This window comes from Peromyscus californicus, unplaced genomic scaffold (genome assembly GCF_007827085.1).
Source record: "Peromyscus californicus insignis strain IS unplaced genomic scaffold, ASM782708v3 Scaffold_17__1_contigs__length_78620276, whole genome shotgun sequence".
In the NCBI taxonomy this organism is placed as follows: Eukaryota; Metazoa; Chordata; class Mammalia; order Rodentia; family Cricetidae; genus Peromyscus; species Peromyscus californicus.
This window is the reverse complement of record NW_026294469.1, coordinates 10,636,102-10,656,831: the sequence shown is the minus strand read 5'-3', so window position 1 is coordinate 10,656,831 and position 20,730 is coordinate 10,636,102. Positions and strand designations below refer to the sequence as shown.

The 20,730-nt window shown below is 42.2% G+C and overlaps 1 protein-coding gene across 1 annotated transcript in view; it reads right to left on the bottom strand.

Annotated features, from left to right (window-relative positions):
- Positions 1-6,351: 6,351 nt before the first annotated feature.
- Dsg3 (desmoglein 3) overlaps positions 6,352-20,730 on the bottom strand; it is a 29,906-nt gene continuing 15,527 nt past the window's right edge. The window contains exons 8-15 of the mRNA XM_052742750.1: positions 19,941-20,212; positions 18,941-19,080; positions 16,975-17,202; positions 14,956-15,210; positions 11,819-11,964; positions 11,482-11,545; positions 8,924-9,153; positions 6,352-7,954 (exon numbers count right to left, since the gene is read on the bottom strand). Coding sequence (XP_052598710.1) covers positions 7,142-7,954; positions 8,924-9,153; positions 11,482-11,545; positions 11,819-11,964; positions 14,956-15,210; positions 16,975-17,202; positions 18,941-19,080; positions 19,941-20,212 — 2,148 coding nt within the window. The 3' untranslated portion in view covers positions 6,352-7,141. The remainder of the gene's footprint in view (positions 7,955-8,923; positions 9,154-11,481; positions 11,546-11,818; positions 11,965-14,955; positions 15,211-16,974; positions 17,203-18,940; positions 19,081-19,940; positions 20,213-20,730) is intronic.

Sequence of the window (20,730 nt, the reverse complement as noted above, 5' to 3'; positions counted from 1 at the left end):
ACAAATAGAATAGATATTATAACTGTAATTTTTGCTTGATAACTGTTTTGTTATATATAATTTTATTATGTTAAAGCTAAAAACCTTCCTTTTTGATTAGACAGAAAAGGAGAAGTGCTGTGGGATGTCTTTCTGTACATTGCAAATATATGTTGTTCTCACTGGTTGATAAATAAAGCTATTTGGCCAATGGCAAGGCAGAATAAGGTTAGGTAATACACTCAGCTGAAGATGAAAATGAAGAAGGGTGGAGTCAGGGAGATGCTGTGAGCCACTTCCAGGAGAAGCAAGATGTGAGAGCACAGGTAATGCCAGGAAGTCAAGTGGCAAAACATAGATTAACAGGAATGGGTTGAGTTAAGTTGTAAGATCTAACTAGCAAGAAGCCTGAGTGTAGCTAGAGTTTTCCTGCCTGGACCACAGTCAGGACAAATCTCTGCCACCCACCAGTCCCACAGCCGCTCAGACCCGACCAAGTGAACACAGAGACTTATATTGCTTACAAACTGTATGGCCGTAGCAGGCTTCTTGCTAACTGTTCTTATATCTTAAATTAATCCATTTCTATAAATCTATACCTTGCCATGTGGCTCGTGGCTTACCGGCATCTTCACATGCTGCTTGTCATGGCAGCAGCTGGCAGTGTCTCTCTGCCTCAGCCTTCCACTTCCCAGCATTCTCCTCTCTCCTTGTCCCGCCTATACTTCCTGCCTGGCCACTGGCCAATCAGTGTTTTATTTATACAGAATGATATCCACAGCACTTCCCCTTTTCTTTTCTTTTCAAAAAGGAAGGTTTTAACCTTAACATAGTAAAATTACATATAATTTGGGAATTTGGGTGTAGCTTCTCTTACTACTTCCTGCTGGAGGGGGGCGCTGTATCTTATGGGGACACAAAGAAAATATTAGGATTATGGAGTAGTCCATGATGGTGTATCGTCTGAGCCAGTTGCCTTGAAATGGTTCTGGATGTTGGATCATCTGGGCCTTGGTGTCATCGGACACCTTCCAGGGGTCTTGGCTGGTCAAACCTGATGTATCTTAATCTGGAACAAATCCATAGCCTCTGGCTTTTTGTGGAAACAAAAGCAGAGCCTCCTTTCCAAAGCAACATATCCTTACATCCAAATTTTGAAGTCAAGGTACCTTTAAAATATACATATTGGTTTAACTCAACATCTTTTACAATCAAATGTTTTTCTTTAGTTACAAATATCAAAGAGAACATAATCCAGATTCTCTGTGTGATAGCCATCTTTATGTGGCTTATTTTTTATATTACCTTGAACCTATTGCTTTAAACTGCAGCATTCCAAGACTGAAACAGCACTATGGCTGCTGGCTCCGCCCACCTCAGCTTCCCAACATGGTGGTGGTATGTTTATCTATCGCCAGCTCTGGGAGCCATCGTGGGTCTATGCTTTTATCCAAGCAGGGTGTAGCCCAGAAACCTCTTTTTTTCTTTTTAAATACTAGCAAAGGCTAAATCCACCACACAGCAGCAGCGTAATGTGCTGCTTGTAGATGCCTCATTCCCGCCATACTGCAGGTCAAGCGCAAATGCTAGGAACCTGCCAGTAGCTCAAACCCACATTTTGCGGCGTCTAGCTGCCGTATGAGACATGAAGCAGGAACCTGGTTTTGGCTCTGTTTAGAATTGCCTGTTAAATATTCTCAGGTTTAAGGTGGAAACTCGAGCCGTTGGGCACAATTTGTAGCTAGAGTTTTCCCTTGTCATCGTCCTTTACCGTACATTTGCTTATAGACTGTTTACCTTGTTTACATGAAGCCTTAGTCCTTAGGTTATTTCGGTAGATAAGACTTAAAGATTTATAGTCACCTATGCTTGTCATCTCTATAGTTACGTTAGTTAGGTTATCCAGATTTACAGATACATAGGTCAGATGGACAGGTAATCTTCAAACACTTCATAGACCTAGAGAATATGGCATTTAAATAACTTAGAATTCTGTTGACATGAGACACAATTGCTCCTGGCTGCACCAATTTGATCCCGAGAGAATGTTGGGCTTCTAAGACATTTCCATTTGGAAGTTTGTCTTCTTGGCACAAAATGGCCTACTGGGCAAAGAAGTGCCCTTGCCTCGACTGCTGACAGTACGAATGCTGTCCTTTCTGGACAAGCGGGACACAAGGAAAGCGACCACTGTATTCTGCCAAGACAGGGTAAGATGGTCTTTCAGAATTCCTGCTTCTGAAAATGGTCTTTCAAATACTCTAGGCCTGTAGCCAATTTGAATGCACCAACAATGCTGAGAAACATTAGGTGACTGTCCAGGCTGCCAGCTGTCTCGGTCTACTCTTGCAAGATTCCTGAAAGTTGCATCCATCTACCATTTCTCAGGTACCATTATATTCTTTCTTAGGTCTTTGATGGGATTGAAGATTAGCAGTTATAGTTACAACTTAGTAAATATATATAATATCTTAGAACATATTAAGTATTAGATTCAGGTTCTTTAGGATAGGACACCCTTTGGAATGATCTTTGTAACATACCATTTACCTACGCTCTAGACTTCTCTGGATTTTAGTATGTGTTTCTTGCTTGATATTGTTTGCATTGATTGTAGTTCCATCTTATCTAGGTCATTATCCCTCATTACTCCTGGACAATATTTGATAACCATTCCTTTGTATATAGTCTTGTATTAAGTTAGAACCTTCTTATTTAGACAAAAAGGGGGAGATGTTGTGGGTAGCCATTCCAGCTTTGGTCTGGAAGTTCCAACCCCCATTGAGGCTTTGGTAACTATCACGCCCACAAGGCAGGGCCAAGGGAGGGCCTGAAGACCTGAGATCAGGACGTGCCGCACTCTCTTGCTGCTGGGAGCCCAGACGCTAGAGGTGGATGGAGGAGAGTTCTCCAGAGAACATCGCCGGACTACTGCTGCATCTTTCCTAGAACCCTCAACCTACCTATCCCTTCATTTGTAAGTTACACCATTAAATAAATCTCCTTTTAACTACATGGAGTGGCCTTAATAATTTCACCAATACCTGAGCCATGGGCCATACAGTTTGTAATTAATATAAGCCTCTGTGTGTTTACTTGGAATTGAGTTGCTATGGGACTAGGCAGGATACAGAGAAACTTCTGCCTACAATCCAGTAATATTTTTGTAATTTACCTAAATGACTTTCACTTTTCGGGCATTGACTCCTAATGTTCAGGGCAAGTCATCCATCATTCTTCAAGATTCTTCATCGAGCACTCGTTTTCATCTTTTCTCTCCATTGCGCTCGTCTGAGCCTCACTGTCCAGATTTAAGAAGGAGGAAGGTCCAGCCAGAAGAGGATCCAATGTCTTGGCACCTCTTAGAAGGACACACAATAGTATGGCATTTATTTAGTGATAAAGCCACCGTGAGGGCAGATGACTCTCAACAGTGTCATGGTCCAGATTGCTGTCACAGTACAGGAAAACTATCACCTCTTTACTTCAACTTCTCTCTCCAAGTCATAGAAGGGTGGACTTTTGCCTGTGAGGTTACTCCCATTGTCCAAACACACTGTACATGATCAAAAACATCCAGTTTCTTAAAGCTTTCTGCTTTGAACTCCTTGGGTACTACATCTTCCTAAAGAAATCCTGAATCCTCAGATATTTCCTCATTTCCTGGGAGAATGAGGAAGAGGTATTATCTAGGAATAAAAAAGTAAAATACTGTTAAAAGATTCATATACGCGTTTACAGCACATTTCTTAATGACTATTGCTGTGGGATGTTCTGTATGGCAAATGTGTTGCTGATTAGTCAATAAATAAAACACTGATTGGCCATTGGCTAAGCAGGAAGTGTAGGCGGGACAAGGAGGAGAATAAAGCTGGGAAGTGAAAGGCTGAGTCAGAGAGACACTGCCAGCTGCCATGATGACAAACAGCATGTGAAGATGCCGGTAAGCCACGAGCCACGTGGCAAGGTATAGATTTATAGAAATGGATTAATTTAAGCTATAAGAACAGTTAGCAAGAAGCCTGCCACGGCCATACAGTTTGTAACCAATATAATTCTCTGTGTTTACTTGGTTGAGTCTGAGCGGCTGTGGGACTGGCGGGTGACAGATATTTGTCCTGACTGTGGACCAGGCAGGAAAACTCTAGCTACAGACTATTATGGAAGAATCTCTCTTTCACAGAGTGATTAAGGTGTATTGACAGGTTTATTGTAACAATGTTACACCATTTGCTTTATTTGTTTGTTTATTTATTAGTTTGTTGTTTGTTATGTGTTGGGCATCCATGTGCCATAGTGTGCATGTAGCGATCAGAGGACCCCTTTGGGGAGTTGGTTCTCTCCTTCCACCATGTAGGTCCCAGGGATCAAACTCAGGTTGTCAGGAGTGACAGCAAGTACCTTCACTCAGCCAGGTCCTCAGCCTTGCCATGTGTTTCATTATGTACTGTTTAAAATGCACAATATACAAGCTGGGCAGTGGTGGCGCACGCCTTTAATCCCAGCACTCGGGAGGCAGAGGCAGGTGGATCTCTGTGAGTTCGAGGCCAGCCTGGACTACAGAGTGAGTTCCCGGAAAGGTGCAAAGCTACACAGAGAAACCCTGTCTCAAAAAACCAAAAAAAAAAAAAAAAAAAAAAAAAAAAAGGCACAATATACGAAGTCAAAGGACACTTAGATTTTCTGCTTAAAACAATTTTTATTTTTAATAAAAAATATGATACATTGTTACAAATGAAGAGGACCTCTAGGTCATTCCAAAGATGAATACATTTTCGAACTTAAAAATCCTTTAGATTTTCGTCTATATAAATTTTACCACTGTGACCTGGTGTCCTCTGCATTTTAATAATGCAGCCAAATATCCATTTTTGAGGTTATTTTTCCTAACCTTTTGTTTGAGACAAAGTCTCATGTAGCCAGACTAGCTATGTGGCTGAGGATGACTTTGAACTTCTGATCTTCCGGCTTCCATCTCCCAAGTACTGGGTTATAGGTGTGGGCCACCATGCCTAGCTCCAAATTCCCGTTTGTTAGGTTGCATTTAAGAGCTAAAGTTAAAGTGCTCTGGGAAACCTGAGTTCACCTTTGCACAATGAGTAAGAACTGTTCTTATTGTTAGTCTAGCATTCATGACAAAGCAGAGGCACAGACCAGTGTCTGCGCAGAAGCAAGGGGCGGGCTGCTCCACACGCTCCTCTCACTCAGTAACAGCATGCTGAAAGCCTTGTCTTGGAAACTTAGGTTGCTTAAGCTTCTCAGCCTGTCTGTCCTCGTATGTCATTCCTGGTAGTCACAATACTAGCAAAAGGGACAGGTACTAGGGATGGTGACATTTAGGTGTCTGCTTCACCCTCAAGATCTTTAGACTGTATTTACTTTTAGGATTAAAATGTAATTGATTAATATTCAGTGTCTGGAAAACATTTTAAAGCTTTTATAATGAAAAAAGATCCGCTGTATGTGGTGGCTCATGCCTACAATCTCAGCACTCAGGAGGTTATCAGGAGGATCACAAGTTCAAGGCTAGCAAGACTACATAGCAGGTTCCAGAACAGCCTTAGCTACAGCAAGACCCTGCCTCAAAATAGAAACAAAACAAACCAAAACAAAACCAACCAGCATAAACCAACATCGGCAACAAAAATAAAAACCCAGAAAGGAAAATCAAAAGACCTACTTTTCATACAATTCAAAATAATTGAGCTGGACAATGGCCTTGGAAAGACTCAGCTAAGACAATAATGTCGAGAAGCAGGTGAGGTAGGGTGTTTTCTGTGGACTGAAGGGTGGGGTCATGAATAACCAGAAATGTCTGGAAGAACTGTATTACTGTTAAGTCTACTCTCATGAAATAACTTTTAAACCAGCAGTTCTCAACCTGTGGGTTGGATCCTTGTGGGGGGAGGGGGGCGGCGGATGTTGAATGGCACTTTCACAGGGCTTACATATCAGATATCCTGAATATCAGATATTTACATTATAATTCATAACAGTAACAAAATCACAGTTATGAAGTAGCAATGAAAATAACTTTACAGTTGGATGTCAACACAACAGGAGGAACTGTAGTAACAGGGTTGCAGCGTTAGGAAGGCTGAGAACCACTGCTCTGAACATTCACTCACATAACATCCTCACACTCAGCATTAAATTGCTACAGCTGTTCAATTCTCTTTTTCTCTTGAAAATGATTTCATTGCTTTCCTAAAATGATACACATTCACACATTTCACTACATGCTATTTTAATTTACAGCCCTTTTTGCTTAGAAGTCATGCTTTTCCATTCCCACAAACCCTGATCAACGTCGTTAATGTAACAAACCTCACTGCACATCTTCTGTGAGTCATTCCTACTCGCTGGAACTTACAATAAGGACTTCTCTTTGAAAGAGTGACACAGGACCAGCTCTTAAGGAGTATCTATGAGGGAGCTCATGTTTTCTGTCTGAAATTGCCTTTTCTTGGGCTAGCTCAAAATACACACGGAATATTATTTACACAACGCTAAACTTTCTTACGTGTTCTATGCTATTTGTATTTTAAAACTGTCTTATTGTGAATATACATAGAATATAGATGTGACAATTTAAACATGTTCACCCACGGCCCTGGGCTTGAGCAAAAGATATGCTTTGAGTTCTCTCACTAAGAAGACAGAAACACTCAGTTGCATCCATTACCTTTGTTCAAGCTGCCCTGAAATCTTCATCATGCACCTCAAATTCCCATTGTCATTAATAATACTCTCATATCCTTACTAATGGTACCAGAAAAGGTGACAGAAACAGAAACCTGAACTCCAAGAAGGAAGCCAATCTCCTAACCCACACTGCATTTTAAGGTGATAGCGTCTTCCTCTGGCATTGATAGTACAGAATTTCAAGATGCTTAGGAACCCTCCCTATCTAATATCTTAAGATCATTTTTTTTTTGTAAATATACAGGCTTACTCCTGCTTGAAAAAACATTAGAGAATTAGAAACGACAGCATACCCAGCTTTGGTATATGAATCCGAATATTTGAGTTATAATCCTGGTCAGAGATTATCCAGTAAGAGCCAAGTTAGTCCAAACCATGAGCTTTGCTAGATTAAAAAAAAAGATATTTGGGTAGAAATATCCAAATTTGGTTGCTATGTTTTTCCAGTTTGCTCAGGTCATAGATGGGAACAGGTTTCTTTTGTATAGAGCATACTGTACGAGCCTCGCAGCTCCGTGGGAGCCACTATGCTGCCCGAGACACTAGGAAGGGGGCAAATCACCCTTTCTGTTACGGTGACGTTCTGGGTGAGATGCGGGTCAAAGGTGGCAGCTGCGGGCTGCGCAAAGGAACCTGAAGTTGCGTGAGTTTCTGTGAGCAAGTAGTTACCAAGCTGTAGAGGGTCAGGGATGGCAATGGCAGGGAGGACAGACCCGGAAGGGGACAAAACAGAAGAAACTTGACTGCCAGGCAAAGTCTGGTACCTTTGAGAACCCGATTGAGGGACCTGCAGACTGCCAGACAGAGTTTGGTACCTTTGAGAACCCGACTGAGGGACCTCCAGACTGCCAGACAGAGTTTGGTACCTTTGAGAACCCGACTGAGGGACCTCCAGACTGCCAGACAGAGTTTGGTACCTTTGAGAACCCGACTGAGGGACCTCTACACCACCAGGTACTGTTTGGTACCTGCTAGAACCTGACTGAGGGACTTCCGTAGAGCGAGCACAGACGTCTGCCCCAGAACCCCTGTCTTTAGGGCCTGGCTTTGCCTGCTTGGCTTCATCATCAATACCGAGACATATCTCTGCAAGCTTTTTAAATTTGGGGCCAAGGGAATCCAAGAAGCTGTCATCCAGGTCATCGGCAATAAAGCTGCAGGAGCTGAGTGTAGGCGAACAGGGGGCAGCATCCTCGCCTTCATCATCGTAGATCAGCAAACAGTCATTCACCTCCCGTTCATCCTCTTCCTCGGCATAGGCGAATGATTTCTAAAGATGGAGAAAGAGGAGAAACGGATCTTACAAAGACCATCGGATCTATTCATAAAGTCCAAGGCTGGAGTGTGGATCCCCACATTAGGTAATCCACACTGGTGATGAAAATGTTCTTCAATTTTAAATTTGATTTTTTTCCTCTGGATAGCTAAAATGTTTCATTTATTTATTTTTATTGTTAGTGTGTTTTTAGTTAGTGATCAATATAATAGGTTAGTGACATTCTCATAAATATATATCCTCGATCTTCGCTCATATTTAGACCCTCCTCTACCCACCCATTCTTGCTCTTCCTTCCCTCCTGTTAGCCATTTTCCTTTCCCCAAATAGTCTCTCCTCAGCTTTCATGGGATAGCTTTTCTTCCCGTTACCATCCCATGTCCGCCCCTCCCTCCTGTTCTTCTCCTTTCCTTCCAAGCCGTCCCCTCCTGCTTTCATGTATAGATAAAAATAAACCTAGACTCCACATATTAGAGAAAGCATGATGTGGGTCTTTCTGAGTCTGGCTTCAGGAAATACTCTTTAATTAACACTCTTATTTGGGGAACTGACAATATGGTTGACATTCCATCGAAGAGTCTAGCCTCGGCTTATCTTTTAGTTCTTGATTTTATCTGGGTTTCACTCTCCATAGCAGCTGTAAATGCTGCCTGGAGTCTATCCCTGGACTGTTTGATCTTTTTGTGTTGGGGGAGGCGCAGCTTTCCCAGCGTGCACTGAGGCAGTTAGTCCCAGCGGACTTTGCGCTAACTTCGTCCCCATCAGCTTGGCTTGTGAGTTTGAACTAGTGGCTCGATTTTGACAGCCACTAAGATTACCTGATTTATTTTGACAAGAGGAAGCTTTTCTTTCCTTCCATTAAAAATAAAAATGAATCTCAAAACTAACGTCTACAATCAAGAAACCAGATTTCCTGTGTAAAGGAGATTACCAACGAAGCCTGACAGGTGGCTACCCAGTTACCTGAGAAAAGTAGGAACCTAGGAAAGTCATGTTCACTGGTGCAGCGACATAGTCCTTCAAGGTCCCTCCAGTGGAGTGCCTCGTTCTCATCGTCCCTGATTGACCCAAGGAACAGGGGCCGAGCACCGCTGCAGCTCCTGAGCCAGTAGCTGCTCCCAGCTTGGTGGTCATCTCCATCCCCGAAGCACCTTCCGCCACAGTCCCGCCGGCGTATGTGTTCGTACAAACTTCTGAAGACAGAAGGGAGAGTTCTGAAATGCTTCGCGCTGTGACTTGTATAAAGCTCCCCTGTGTATGCATATGTGTGTGTACGTTTGTGTGCACGTTCATGGGTATGTGCATGCCCGTGTGGTATGTGTGCACATGTGTGCGTGTGGAAGTCAGAAGTCAATCTTGGGTGTTGTTCCTCAGGGCACTGTCCCTCTTTTTTGAGTCAGGGTCTCTCACTGGTCTGGAACTTGCTGATTCAGTTAGGCTGTCTGACCAGTGAGCCCCAGGAAACTGCCTTTCCCTGTCTCCCCCGGCAAGGGGCACAATGCTTAGCTTTTTCATGGATTCAGGGCCTCACCCTGGTATAGCAAGCACTTGACTGACTGAGCTCTCTTTTCAGTCCCTAAAATTCTTTCATCTTTGATGGACAGTTGCTATGCAAAGCAGCAATGTCAGGGAAAGCACAATGATGTGACCGGGGTCATAATATTCCAGAAGGTTTATGTGAGAGTCACAGTGGAGGGGCATGGGCAGGTGGAAAAGCCATGAAAACATGTCACTTAAGGAAGAGTACAGGGGAAATACACTGTCAGTGGCAAGAGCCAGAAACAAAAAAGTAAGAAGACACAGTAGTCGGTGATCAGCCCTGGAGAGCTTCTGACCTCATGTGTTCTCAGGTACAAGAACATTGCAATCAAACAGTCATAATATGATTTCAGTATGGGAAATGAGCGTCTCCATGATGTGACCTTGTAAAGTGACAGACAGTGTCCAAGGGAAATTTAAAGAATTATGGTTCTGTTTCCTATTTCTTTCATCTTATGTGTTGATAGATTATTTAAATTTATTTTTACTTTTTATTTATGTATGTGTGTGGATATGGACACATGTGTATGGGTGTCCACAGAAATTGTCACAGGATGTCAGGTCCCCTGCAACTGGAGTTTACAGGTGTTTATTAACCACCCAGTGTGGGTACCAGAAATTGATCCCCAGTTCTTTGGAGGATCAGCCAGCACTCTAAACCACCTAAACAACACTCCAGCTCATCATGAGTTTGTTATGTAATCACAATGGGAGAAGCAAGTATTTGAGAAGCTGTTAAAGGCTGTCACGTAGCTGAAGATAGCTTGTGTAGATTCTTGCTAACTATAGAATTAAGAATAAAATTCCTGTGAGTGCAAGGTCTTACTGATCGCTAGTTTATAGTGTACTTCTGGTAATGAGACAACATGACTAAAATTGCCTTGGTAAATCCAAGGAAACAACAGATCCACTTAAGTGCCTGCTTTAGGCTTCATGCCCCATGGTGACTGTACAGAACTAGTAACTGAACTCAAATCAGGACACAGTTGATGCTGTCGCACCAGGAAGAGGGACAGAGTTGCAGATGCACACACATACACACACACACACACACACACACACACACACACACACACACACACACGCACACACATGCACACACATGAGACTTGATGGGTAAGCATGACCCGACCTGAGCCAACAATAGACAGAGTTGGTGGTGGGCATGGCTACTGCTTACAATTTCATTTACAGTTTTCTATCACTGTAAAATATTTCATAATTAAAAGTTATTAGTGATTGGAGAGATGGCTTAGTGGTTAAGGATTCTGGCTGCTCTTCCAAAGGACAGGTTCAGTTACCAATACCCATACAGTGGCTCACAGCCATCTGTAACCCCAGTTCCAGGGGATCCTATACCCTCTTCTGACCTCTGTAAGCAGCAGGCATGCACATGGTGCATAGATATACATGCAGGCAAAATACCTCTAAACAAAATAAGATAATAAATTAAAAGTACTTTAAAGTTAGTAATTAGTTGACTGAGAGCTATAGTTACTTTAATTCATTAAAGTTTGGAAAAAGCAAAAAAATAGTCTTTAGATTTTTCAAAACAGTAACGTCAGTGAGTGAATTAACTCATGGAGGGCAGACCAGTGCCATGGAATTGGCTAAAACACAAAGAAATACAAAGCCAGCTTCTCATCTCAGTGGTGATATTTCTTATGTACACGCACGTGTAATTATTGATCATTTCTTAGTTCTGACTAGTTCTCCTTTAATCCGCCTTCGCTTTCAAAAGTGGTTGAAAAAGTAAATTTTTTACATTTCAAAAGTAAATTTCAGCTACTCAGGAGGCCGAGGCAGGAGGATTTCAAGTTCAAGGCCTGTCTGGGCGAATCAGTGAGACCCAGTCTCAAAACCGAAAACACGAGAAAGGACAGGAGCTGTAGCTCAGTGGGAGCACTTGCTAAGCGTGCATGAAGCCCTGAGTTCGAATCCCAGTACAAGTAAACAAACAAGCAAACTGGATGTTTACTCACCAGAACTTTCCATAAAATCGGCTCCATTGGTTGTGGTAGGAGGCACACAAATGTTTGTGATTTCCTGCAAATTGTGTTATAAGATAAACACATGTTTCAGAGCAATACGGTGAAGTGTGGCCCCTTGTAAGTGCTAACACTACAATTCTAGAAATGACTCTTTTTAGGACATGACTTCTGTGAAGCTGGAGTCCTAAAAGTCCCATCCCTGACAGTCTCAATTCTCCACTTAGGATCAAGATGTCTCTTGATATTCCTCGGTTCCCCTTTCCTATTTCAGTAGAAACTGTTTCCTGCTACATGACTGCAGTAACTGCTCCACGAACCGGCTCCTCACCTTGTCTTCAGGCTGGGCTCCTTCGATTCCCCACTGGTGGATCGTTCCTTCTGAACCATCAGGCACAGGGATAAAGCCACCTGTCGCCGCTCCTCCTCCGATGGGACCCGCCCCACAGTCACAGGTCAGCAACAGAAGCGGGGCCACTGGGCAGGAACAAGGAAATAGAGAAGGCTTGAATCCGTTGGAAACTATATGGCATGGCAATCGTCAAAAGTGTTACAAAGGCAATACAGTAACTCAAACATTAAAGGAATACATTTAATGAAAGCAAAATTAGTGTCTACAGAATATAATTTAGTAAGTGAAACACAGTAATTTTCCAGTGATCATGAGCTGAAGGAGGCCAGGCCATTTCTTGGAAGGTTTGTTCAGTTTCTCAGTTCCTTTCCATAATACATTACTACTACTACTACTACTACTACTACTACTACTACTACTACTACTACTACTACTACTACTACTTACTGTTTTTGTTTGTACATGTTGTGTGTATCCATTGTGTCTGGTACATATATACACAATATGATACCTTCACAGCTAAGATTTTAGGTAATTTTGATAATACTTAAGCACTCCGATCTTTAGTAAGAGCAGTTGACCAGCAAAGTGCAACAGCAACTTAAGACATTTTAATCAATGGCTATCAGTGCAGTGTGTGTGTGTGTGTGTGTGTGTGTGTGTGTGTGTGTGTGTGTGTGTGTGATGCACGTGAGGATTGGAGGTGTGCAGTGCTGGGAATTGAAACTTGGGTTCCTACAGAGTCTGTGCTCTTAATCTCAGAGCCATTTCCCCAGCCCTTATCAGTGCACTTTTAATTATGGATTGAGAGTCCTTAGCTTGGAGGATCTTCCAGCCATTGTATCATTCTTTCCACTAATAGACCAAGAAATATTAATTTAAAAATATTTACTTCATATGCATGGGTGTTATGCCTGCATCTTTGTTTGCGTACCATGTGCCTGCCTGGTGCATGCAGAAACTGGAAGAAAGTGTCAGATTCCTTAGAACTGGAGTTACAGGCAGCTGTTGGCTGCCATGTGGGTGCTACAATCCAAATCCCGGTCCTCTGAAAGAGCAGCCAGGGCTCTTAGCTGCTGATCCATCTCTCTAGCTCCAGCAGCACTTATTTTAGAAGCAGGTGTTTATTGTACTCCGATGTCAATGCCTCCTCTCCATGTCTGTGCTGTCAAGGCCACATGAACCCTGATGCTTGAACTGTCCACTTAGAAATAGCTCCCTGGAGGGTTTCGGGAACAACAGCCTCTAAATCAGACTTCTAGGGTTTGAGTTTTGGAGGCACTGCTTTTCAGCTCTGTGATCCTGAGTATGACATATGATCTTTCTCTTTCTAAGTCATCCATTCAGAGGGGAACTAAATGGTGCCTTCATCATGGTTGTCTGATAAGGGAAAAGACAGTAATGGGTGCTATGAAGACCTGCTAGTATTGCTAGAATGAACTACATAATTATGAAAATTAGATCAGTCATGTATTAGCATAAAATTAGGTCAAGTTATAAAATAGATGGGATATAATTCGTACAGTACATTGAATTTTAATACAATGTTTATATGAATTGTATTTATTTGTATTTTCTTTAAAATATTTCATTTTTAATTCTGTTCACATGTGTATGTCTGTGTGTAGGTATATACATGTCTCTGAAGGCAAGAACCTCTTTGGATCTCCTGGAGCTGGAGTTATGGGGAGTTGTGAGCCCCCCAAAGTGTGTATTGGGAACTGAACTCAGCTCTTCTATAAGAGCTCTGTGCTCATGACCTCTGAGTCACCCCTCTATCCCAAAAATCATATTTCTAAAGACAGTTGAAGTAGAATATACATATATGTCATGAAAATTTGTTTTACCATTATTATTTTATGATTCAGTAGTAAACTAAGGAATTATTGTGAATTTATTAAAAATCTATTGTTTATCCAACTCCTTTCAAAGTCCTGTAAGTAGAGAACTTTCATATTCAGAGCATCATTTGATTAATGAGATTTTGATTAAAATGAAAATTCCCAGAAATCTATCTATTAAATAAAATAAAATGCACATTTATTAAAAGACAGCCAGGCATGTAGTTTCCCTAAATGTCTTTACTATTATGTGTGAACATAAAAGTTTTTTAAAGATTTGTTTTATATGTATGAGTGTGTTCTACATGAGTGTCTGGGAGTTATGGGTGATTGTGAGCCGTCACGTGGGTGCTAGGGATCCGAACCAGGTCCTTCTGAGTACTCCTAACTACCGAGCCATTGATGCAGCCCAGGTGTGAACATTTTAAAGGGGTGCGCATGAGGGATAAGCTATGTTTTGAGGTAAATTCTCAGTGCTCAAGTTCTGTTAATATGGATCCTAGATGACCTCTCCAAAGTTATGTGACAGCATTCTTTTATTTTAGGGTTCATGAGACTAGTACGTGGATCTGAGATGTGTGTGTGCATCTTAGAAAGTCATGCTTTATTCACGCTTGTAAATAAAGACATAATTTGACTCTGAATATAATTGACTGAATGTAGAGCATCTCTATAATTTCTTTTCCTCACTCTTGTCCCCCATTCTTTTCCTCACTCTTGTCCCCCATCCCCTGTGTGCGTGGAATGTGCTTACGGTCACACACCTGTATGTGTGTGCTTATGGAGGCCAGAGGGCAATCTTGAATGTCGTTCCTTGGGGGTCTTCCTCTTTCTGTTTGGGGCAGAGTCTCTCAATGGGCCAAGCTTTGCTAAGTACGCTAGGCCAGCTGGCCAGTGAGTTCTAGAAATCAGGGTGTCCCTTCCTCCCATCCCGCTATGGCGGGGATTACAAGCATTCACTAGTGCACCTGGCTTTTTAGGTGGATGCTGGGATTGAACTCAGGTCCTCATGCTTGTGAGGCAAACACTTTACTGACTGAGCCATCTCCCCAGCCCTGTTTTTTTTTAATGTTTGCATATATGACTTGCTTTGCTGTATTTAAATTGTTGCCAAGTGACAAGCTAAAGACATTTCAGATTTTTCTAGCAGTTTCCTTCAGCTTTACCAGTTAAGTGATGAGAGAATGACGCTTCTCACATTATACAAACAAGCACAATGGCTCTTGTAAATGATGTCACTGCCATGGACTCTGAAGCGTATACTGGCTTACTCACACAGCAACATCAGGAGTCCTAGCAGGATCAATCCGATGGCAGCAGGCCCCAGCCCCCAGGATGACTCCCTGTATAAAATGGGTTCTCTGCTCGGGTTAGGAGATCTGCACATGTTCCGGTCATCACACTGACACACGGTCAGAGTCAGGATCTCTGGTGTGTCACACTGCCCGCCCTCATTGTCCTTCACGACGACTGGGACACTGTACACTCCTGGAGACACCTGCTGTTGGGCTTGTAGACGCGCTGAGGTAGCTACAAAAAAGCACAAATCACCAGTGAGGCTAGGCATCACTTGCTCTCACAACTTCTTGTTTTTGATAATGGTGCTAGAATTGTCTTTGAATCATGGTCACAAAGAGCAGGTCTGCTGTGGTTGGAGCAGTGCTGAGCGGTGCAAGATGTTTGGTGGGGTCAGTCTGCCTACCAGGAATGTCCAATCCATGGCATGTTGGTCACATGTGGCCCAAAATAGGTACAGATGCAGTCCAACACAAAAATTGTAAAAGCTAATTAAAACACAAAAGGTGGGTTTTTTGTTTGTTTGTTTTTATAGCCTGATTGCTCAGTTCTTAAAGTCTTTAGAAGACAACTTCATAGTATTGTGCCATGAAACACAGTGTCGTGAAAATAAACAGCCCCCAGGCTCTTGCAGTTGCACGGTTGTGCGTTTGACATCCCTATGTGATCCAAGGCAATTCTTCATCCAATGGATGCCAGAGAAGCCAAAAGTGGGACCCCTCTGGTGTCCTCTTCTTGTTATTCCCTGACACAGCCTGAGAGGCCCATGGTTCTCCACGAGGACCCAGCCCTGTATTGCTTTTCCCACTGAAGATGGTGGGAGAGGGGGCATCCCAATGCCATGTCTCTGTCCAGAACTTACCCACTCTTGTGTATATCTACATCAGTGCTTACAGGCACATGGCCTCATGTATGCCTTCACACTCTGATCCCATGTCTGACTCATTGAAACCCACTTTAAGCTTTGGGGGTGCTTTCTCATCTGCTCCACTTGCTTATCCCCAGAGCTGAGGGCCTGGGTGATAGGGTTCCTGGTGGTGGGGTCCATTGCCTATTAGACAACTGAGCATCACTTGTTCTTGGCTCCCCATTTCTATACCACCTCTTTCTAAGTGGAAACCCTGGCAGTTGTAGTGTTTGAATCATTCTGGAACCCACAGTGCCCTTGACATTGTGCCATGGCTACCCAGTTTGTGTTGTCCAACCCAACTCAATTCAATCACCCCCTATCCTGCCACCCCCAAGAATTGACCCTTGGACCTTGTGAATGCTAAGCATGTGCAATATCACTGAGCGATATTCCCAGCTGTCTGTTCATTGACCATGTATCTATCTGGTAAACTCATTTGGAGACCAAGGGTGCACGTAAAGTTTGGAGCTATTCCTTTAAATAAGATCAGAATGCCAAGGGTGAAAGGTCATGCAGAGCAAAATTTCTTTGGTGTCTGTGGTCATGACTAATGTATGACTGCAGGATACCATGGAGTACATCCATGAGAGGAAGCAAGATTTGTACAGAAAACAGTAAAGGAAAGTGTGTTCACAGAGGATTAGCAGAAGCTTGGTCACTGTACAGTCCAGAAAGGGAGGAGATTTCTATTGTCTATGAGACTTTCAAAAAACACAGAAATATATAATAAACATGATATACTTTAAGAGGAAATGATTCCTTTTTTTTTTTTCATTGACTAGTGGGTTTGCAGATGTCAGTCTATCACGCTCTCACAGTTGCCTCTTACCTGGCATGCTCCAGCCCTGGCTGGGCTGCCCACAGAGACCCTATCTCAAACAACGATACTAACAAAGGCAGAAAACAGTCAATGGTGCTAGAATTCCTATACTTTCTCTTCTCTTCAGAGGAGACCAGGCTCATATCTTGGTTTCAAATGAATGTTTTCAGTTTTTCTTAGAAAGGACCTCTGTCAAAGGGGTTCATGTTCCTCTGGGAACACAAAGCTGCTGCAGCTTAGCCACGGAAGCAAGCTTCTTCTGACTCACCGTTCACTGTTCTGATGTTCCACACGACGGGCAGTTTCAGGGGCTGCTCCTCCAGCGACACCGTGTAGGGGCCGGTGTATCTGCCCCTCTCCAGCGTCCTCACCGAGACGAGCACAGACGGTGAGGAGCTGCAGATCTCTTCCTTCTCGAGGACAACTGATGGACAGTTTTCACTAAAACTGGGCACTTCCACAAGCACTGTGCCTGTAGATGTCTTACCAGTGTTTTCTGTGAGAAGAATAAAGAAATAAAGAGAGTAGATTTGTACAAAAAATGACCCTCCACACTCCCATCTCTTTTCCTGTCTCTGTCTCTGTCTCTGTCTCTGTCTCTGTCTCTGTCTCTCTCTCTCTCTCTCTCTCTCTCTCTCTCTCTCTCTTTCTTCCATTTTTTTTTTTTGAGAAAGAGTCACTCTAGGTTGCTCAGGTTGACTGTGAACTCCCTCCTCAGCCTCCCGAGTAGCTGGGATTATAGGTAACCCACTGCACCTAACTTACAAAAGCAACTTTTCTATTTCTTTCTTACTGCCAAGTTAGGATAACTTCTCATGAAAAGGTATATTTGTTACAATCAGGAGTAAAAAGACAGCATCCTATTTCTGCAACTTATAAGACCAATTTAAACTTGTCGAGTTGCCTGGTGTCTCTAGTAAGCAGCATTAGTATTAGTCAAATATTCTTGAAATCAAAGTAATTCATTAATTACAAATGAAATCAATAAAAAAAAAATAGCTGGAAAAGCTGTGGTTCCATTTGTAACCAGGAGACGAAAGATTCTTGCTTCTGCAATTTGAGCCTTAGTGTTTGGAATAAATAATTATATTTTTTACTTAAGACTTGAAAGTTTACTGAAGTCAGTGTGGGTGGTGGCATGTGGCTTTTTAATCCCAAGCACTTAGGAGCAGAGGCATGTGGATCTCTGTGAGTTTGAGTCTAGCCTGCTCTACATAGTGAGCCACAGGGCCAGGTCCATATAGTCAGGCCCTATTGTAAACAAACAGACAAATAAACAATTAATGTTGACAATCAAGCAGCAAAATAAAACTCTTCGGTGGTGAGATGATGAATGAGTTCTGTCATTTTTTTTTAGTGTTAGGGGTGGTTTTTCCAAATGTTAACATTTTTGATGTTTATTTTCTGGTGTTTATTACACTGAGTCTACATTAATTTTATAGATCGGTAAACACACACGTTCTATGAATATTATTTAAAACATCTCAGGAGAGGAAATTTTGTTGTTTAATAATGAGAGTTTACAGGCTCTCTGTAGGGAACTCACAACGTGAGCTTACATTTGGGGTGGATTTGTTATTGGCTGTCTGTAGGAATTTTTTACTGGTCCTCTAAAACTCAGTTATTTTTGTAAGTAAAAAAAATTCCTGCCGGAGCTAGGGAGATGGCTCAGAGGGTGAGAACACTTGATGTGCAAGCACGAGGACCCAAGTTTGGGCCCTTAGCACTATGCAAAACGCCGGGGCTCCTGTGTATGGATCTGCAGCTCAGTCTCGTGGACCTGCTGACTGCCAGCATTGCTCCAGGTTAAGTAAGATACCCTGTCTCAAGTGACTAAGGCACACCATATGAAACAGGACTCTCAGCATCTTCCTCTGGCCTCCACAAATGCATGGGTACATGCACTCGCACACACATATGGATGAATATGCATCATACCCCCCCCACACACATACACCCCCCCCCCCCACACACACACATACATACACACACTTTTTCCCTCACCCATAGTAAACCAAAGGGACAAGAGTTATGGGTGTTATCAACTAAACTAGTAAGTGGAAATTCTTAGTCTCTCTTAGTTTCAGGTGTGGTGTCGCAAATTCAAGGCCCAAAGCTCCTAAGATAATGATCTTTAATGATAAAGGAAATATGTAAAGCAGTCATGACCATCTACTCTGAAGGAAATGCTAATTTAAATATATCATTCAAAACCATGGAAATATCTTTCTTACCATCTATGGCCAGAACCTCAGCTGAGATTGTCTTGTTAACTATGAAAGTAGAATCTCGGTCGATGTTTTTGACAAATTTGATCTCAGCAGTTTTTGAATCAATCACAAGCAGACCACCATCATTACGACCCAGGACATATCTGTTTTATCATAGAAAAATATAAAATGTTATTTATTTAATGAATATTATTCAGCCAACATATTTATGTATGATCTAAAATGCTGTGTATGTACTTATAAACAATATCAGAGTGCTGGAGAGAAGGCTCAGTACTCAAGTATTGTTGCTCTCATATGGGATCCAGGTTTGGTTCCCAGTACCCACATGGCAGCTCACTACCACCTGTAACTCCAGGGAATCTGATGCCGCTTTGAGGAACTACAAACACAAAGTACACAGACACACATGCAGGTAAAACACCCATATACATAAAATAAACAAATAAATCTAATAAAGAAGTAAAAAAAAACCCAGAAAATTAACACAACGCAGGTGGATCACCCTTCATAATCCTTATGTATGCATTAGTCTGGTTACTCAATTTTTGGCTGTGGAAAATAAAATAGAAGAAAGTAAAACCAACCATGTGCCTTTGGTCTTCAGACTGTGGCTGCTACTCTGTATGGTGCTTAACGCTTCAGCCGCTACCGACTTTGCCTTGAATTGAGCCACAGTGTCTTATCTCACTAGAACTCACTCCTTTGGTGAACTCCTAACCTTTTGCAAGACTCAGCTGTGAAGCTCTCTCCTGATTTCCATATGAGCTAAGGCATCCCTCTTTTAGTTCCTACTAGTTTACAGACAAGCTATTTTTGCTCATGGCACAACATATTCTAATAATTTATCTGTGTATCTCTTCTTGAGTTATCTGTTCCTCAACTTCACCCCTTTTGTAGCTCTGTTTTTGGCAACTAGTTGATGGAGCAATGAGCAATGTGTTGTAATTGTATATAGATGAAAGTCACACTAAGGACCCAGAGGATATAAAGCCCATCTTACCTGACAGAGGAGGCAGCTTTACCAGTGTCCTCATCAGTAGCTTGATATGTTCCCAGGATATAACCAGTCAATTTGTTAGTGCTTACGCCCCTTGGCACAGTAAATGTCTTGGAAGGAGGACGGAATGAGATTCCTTCTCGGACATTGGTGACTTGGATTATGACTGGAGTCGGCCGCACTTGGTACTGAGAGATCACTGACTGGTGGAACTCAGCTTTGTTTCTGACAGCAATACTAAATTGCATGCTTTGCATTTGCTCATAATCCAGAGCCTGGAGTGAAACCAAATCAGACAGGAGGAAGCGTCACAAAAGACAAAACAAAGCAAACACAATCTGGAAGACCATGACATGGACAGGACCTTCTATTTCTAAAGAGCAAAAACGGTTTCAGAAGTCATCATAATGTCAACTAGAGAATGCCTTATTTTCATGGGACCTTGTTTTGGTAACCTGTTTATAAAAGTGTTCCCCTTTTAGATAAACAAAACATCATTAACTCCTTTTAGTCTGTCAGGTAGAACTTAAAGAATCCCTAATTTGTGGTGGTAACATGGCTCAAGTCTTGATTCTGTTATGTTTGCAACAGAATCTGTATGTTGTAAAGCATGGGGTTTGATTTTTCTGATCCTTAGCTTTTCACTTCTAAATGTTATGTACATTTTATTAACTTGTTTAAAAAATATATTCTTTTCAGTACTGGAAATGGAACCCAGGATGTTACATATGGTAGGCAAGTATGCTACATCCCAGACCTTAACTTTTTCACATCTCAAACCAAACCATACCTC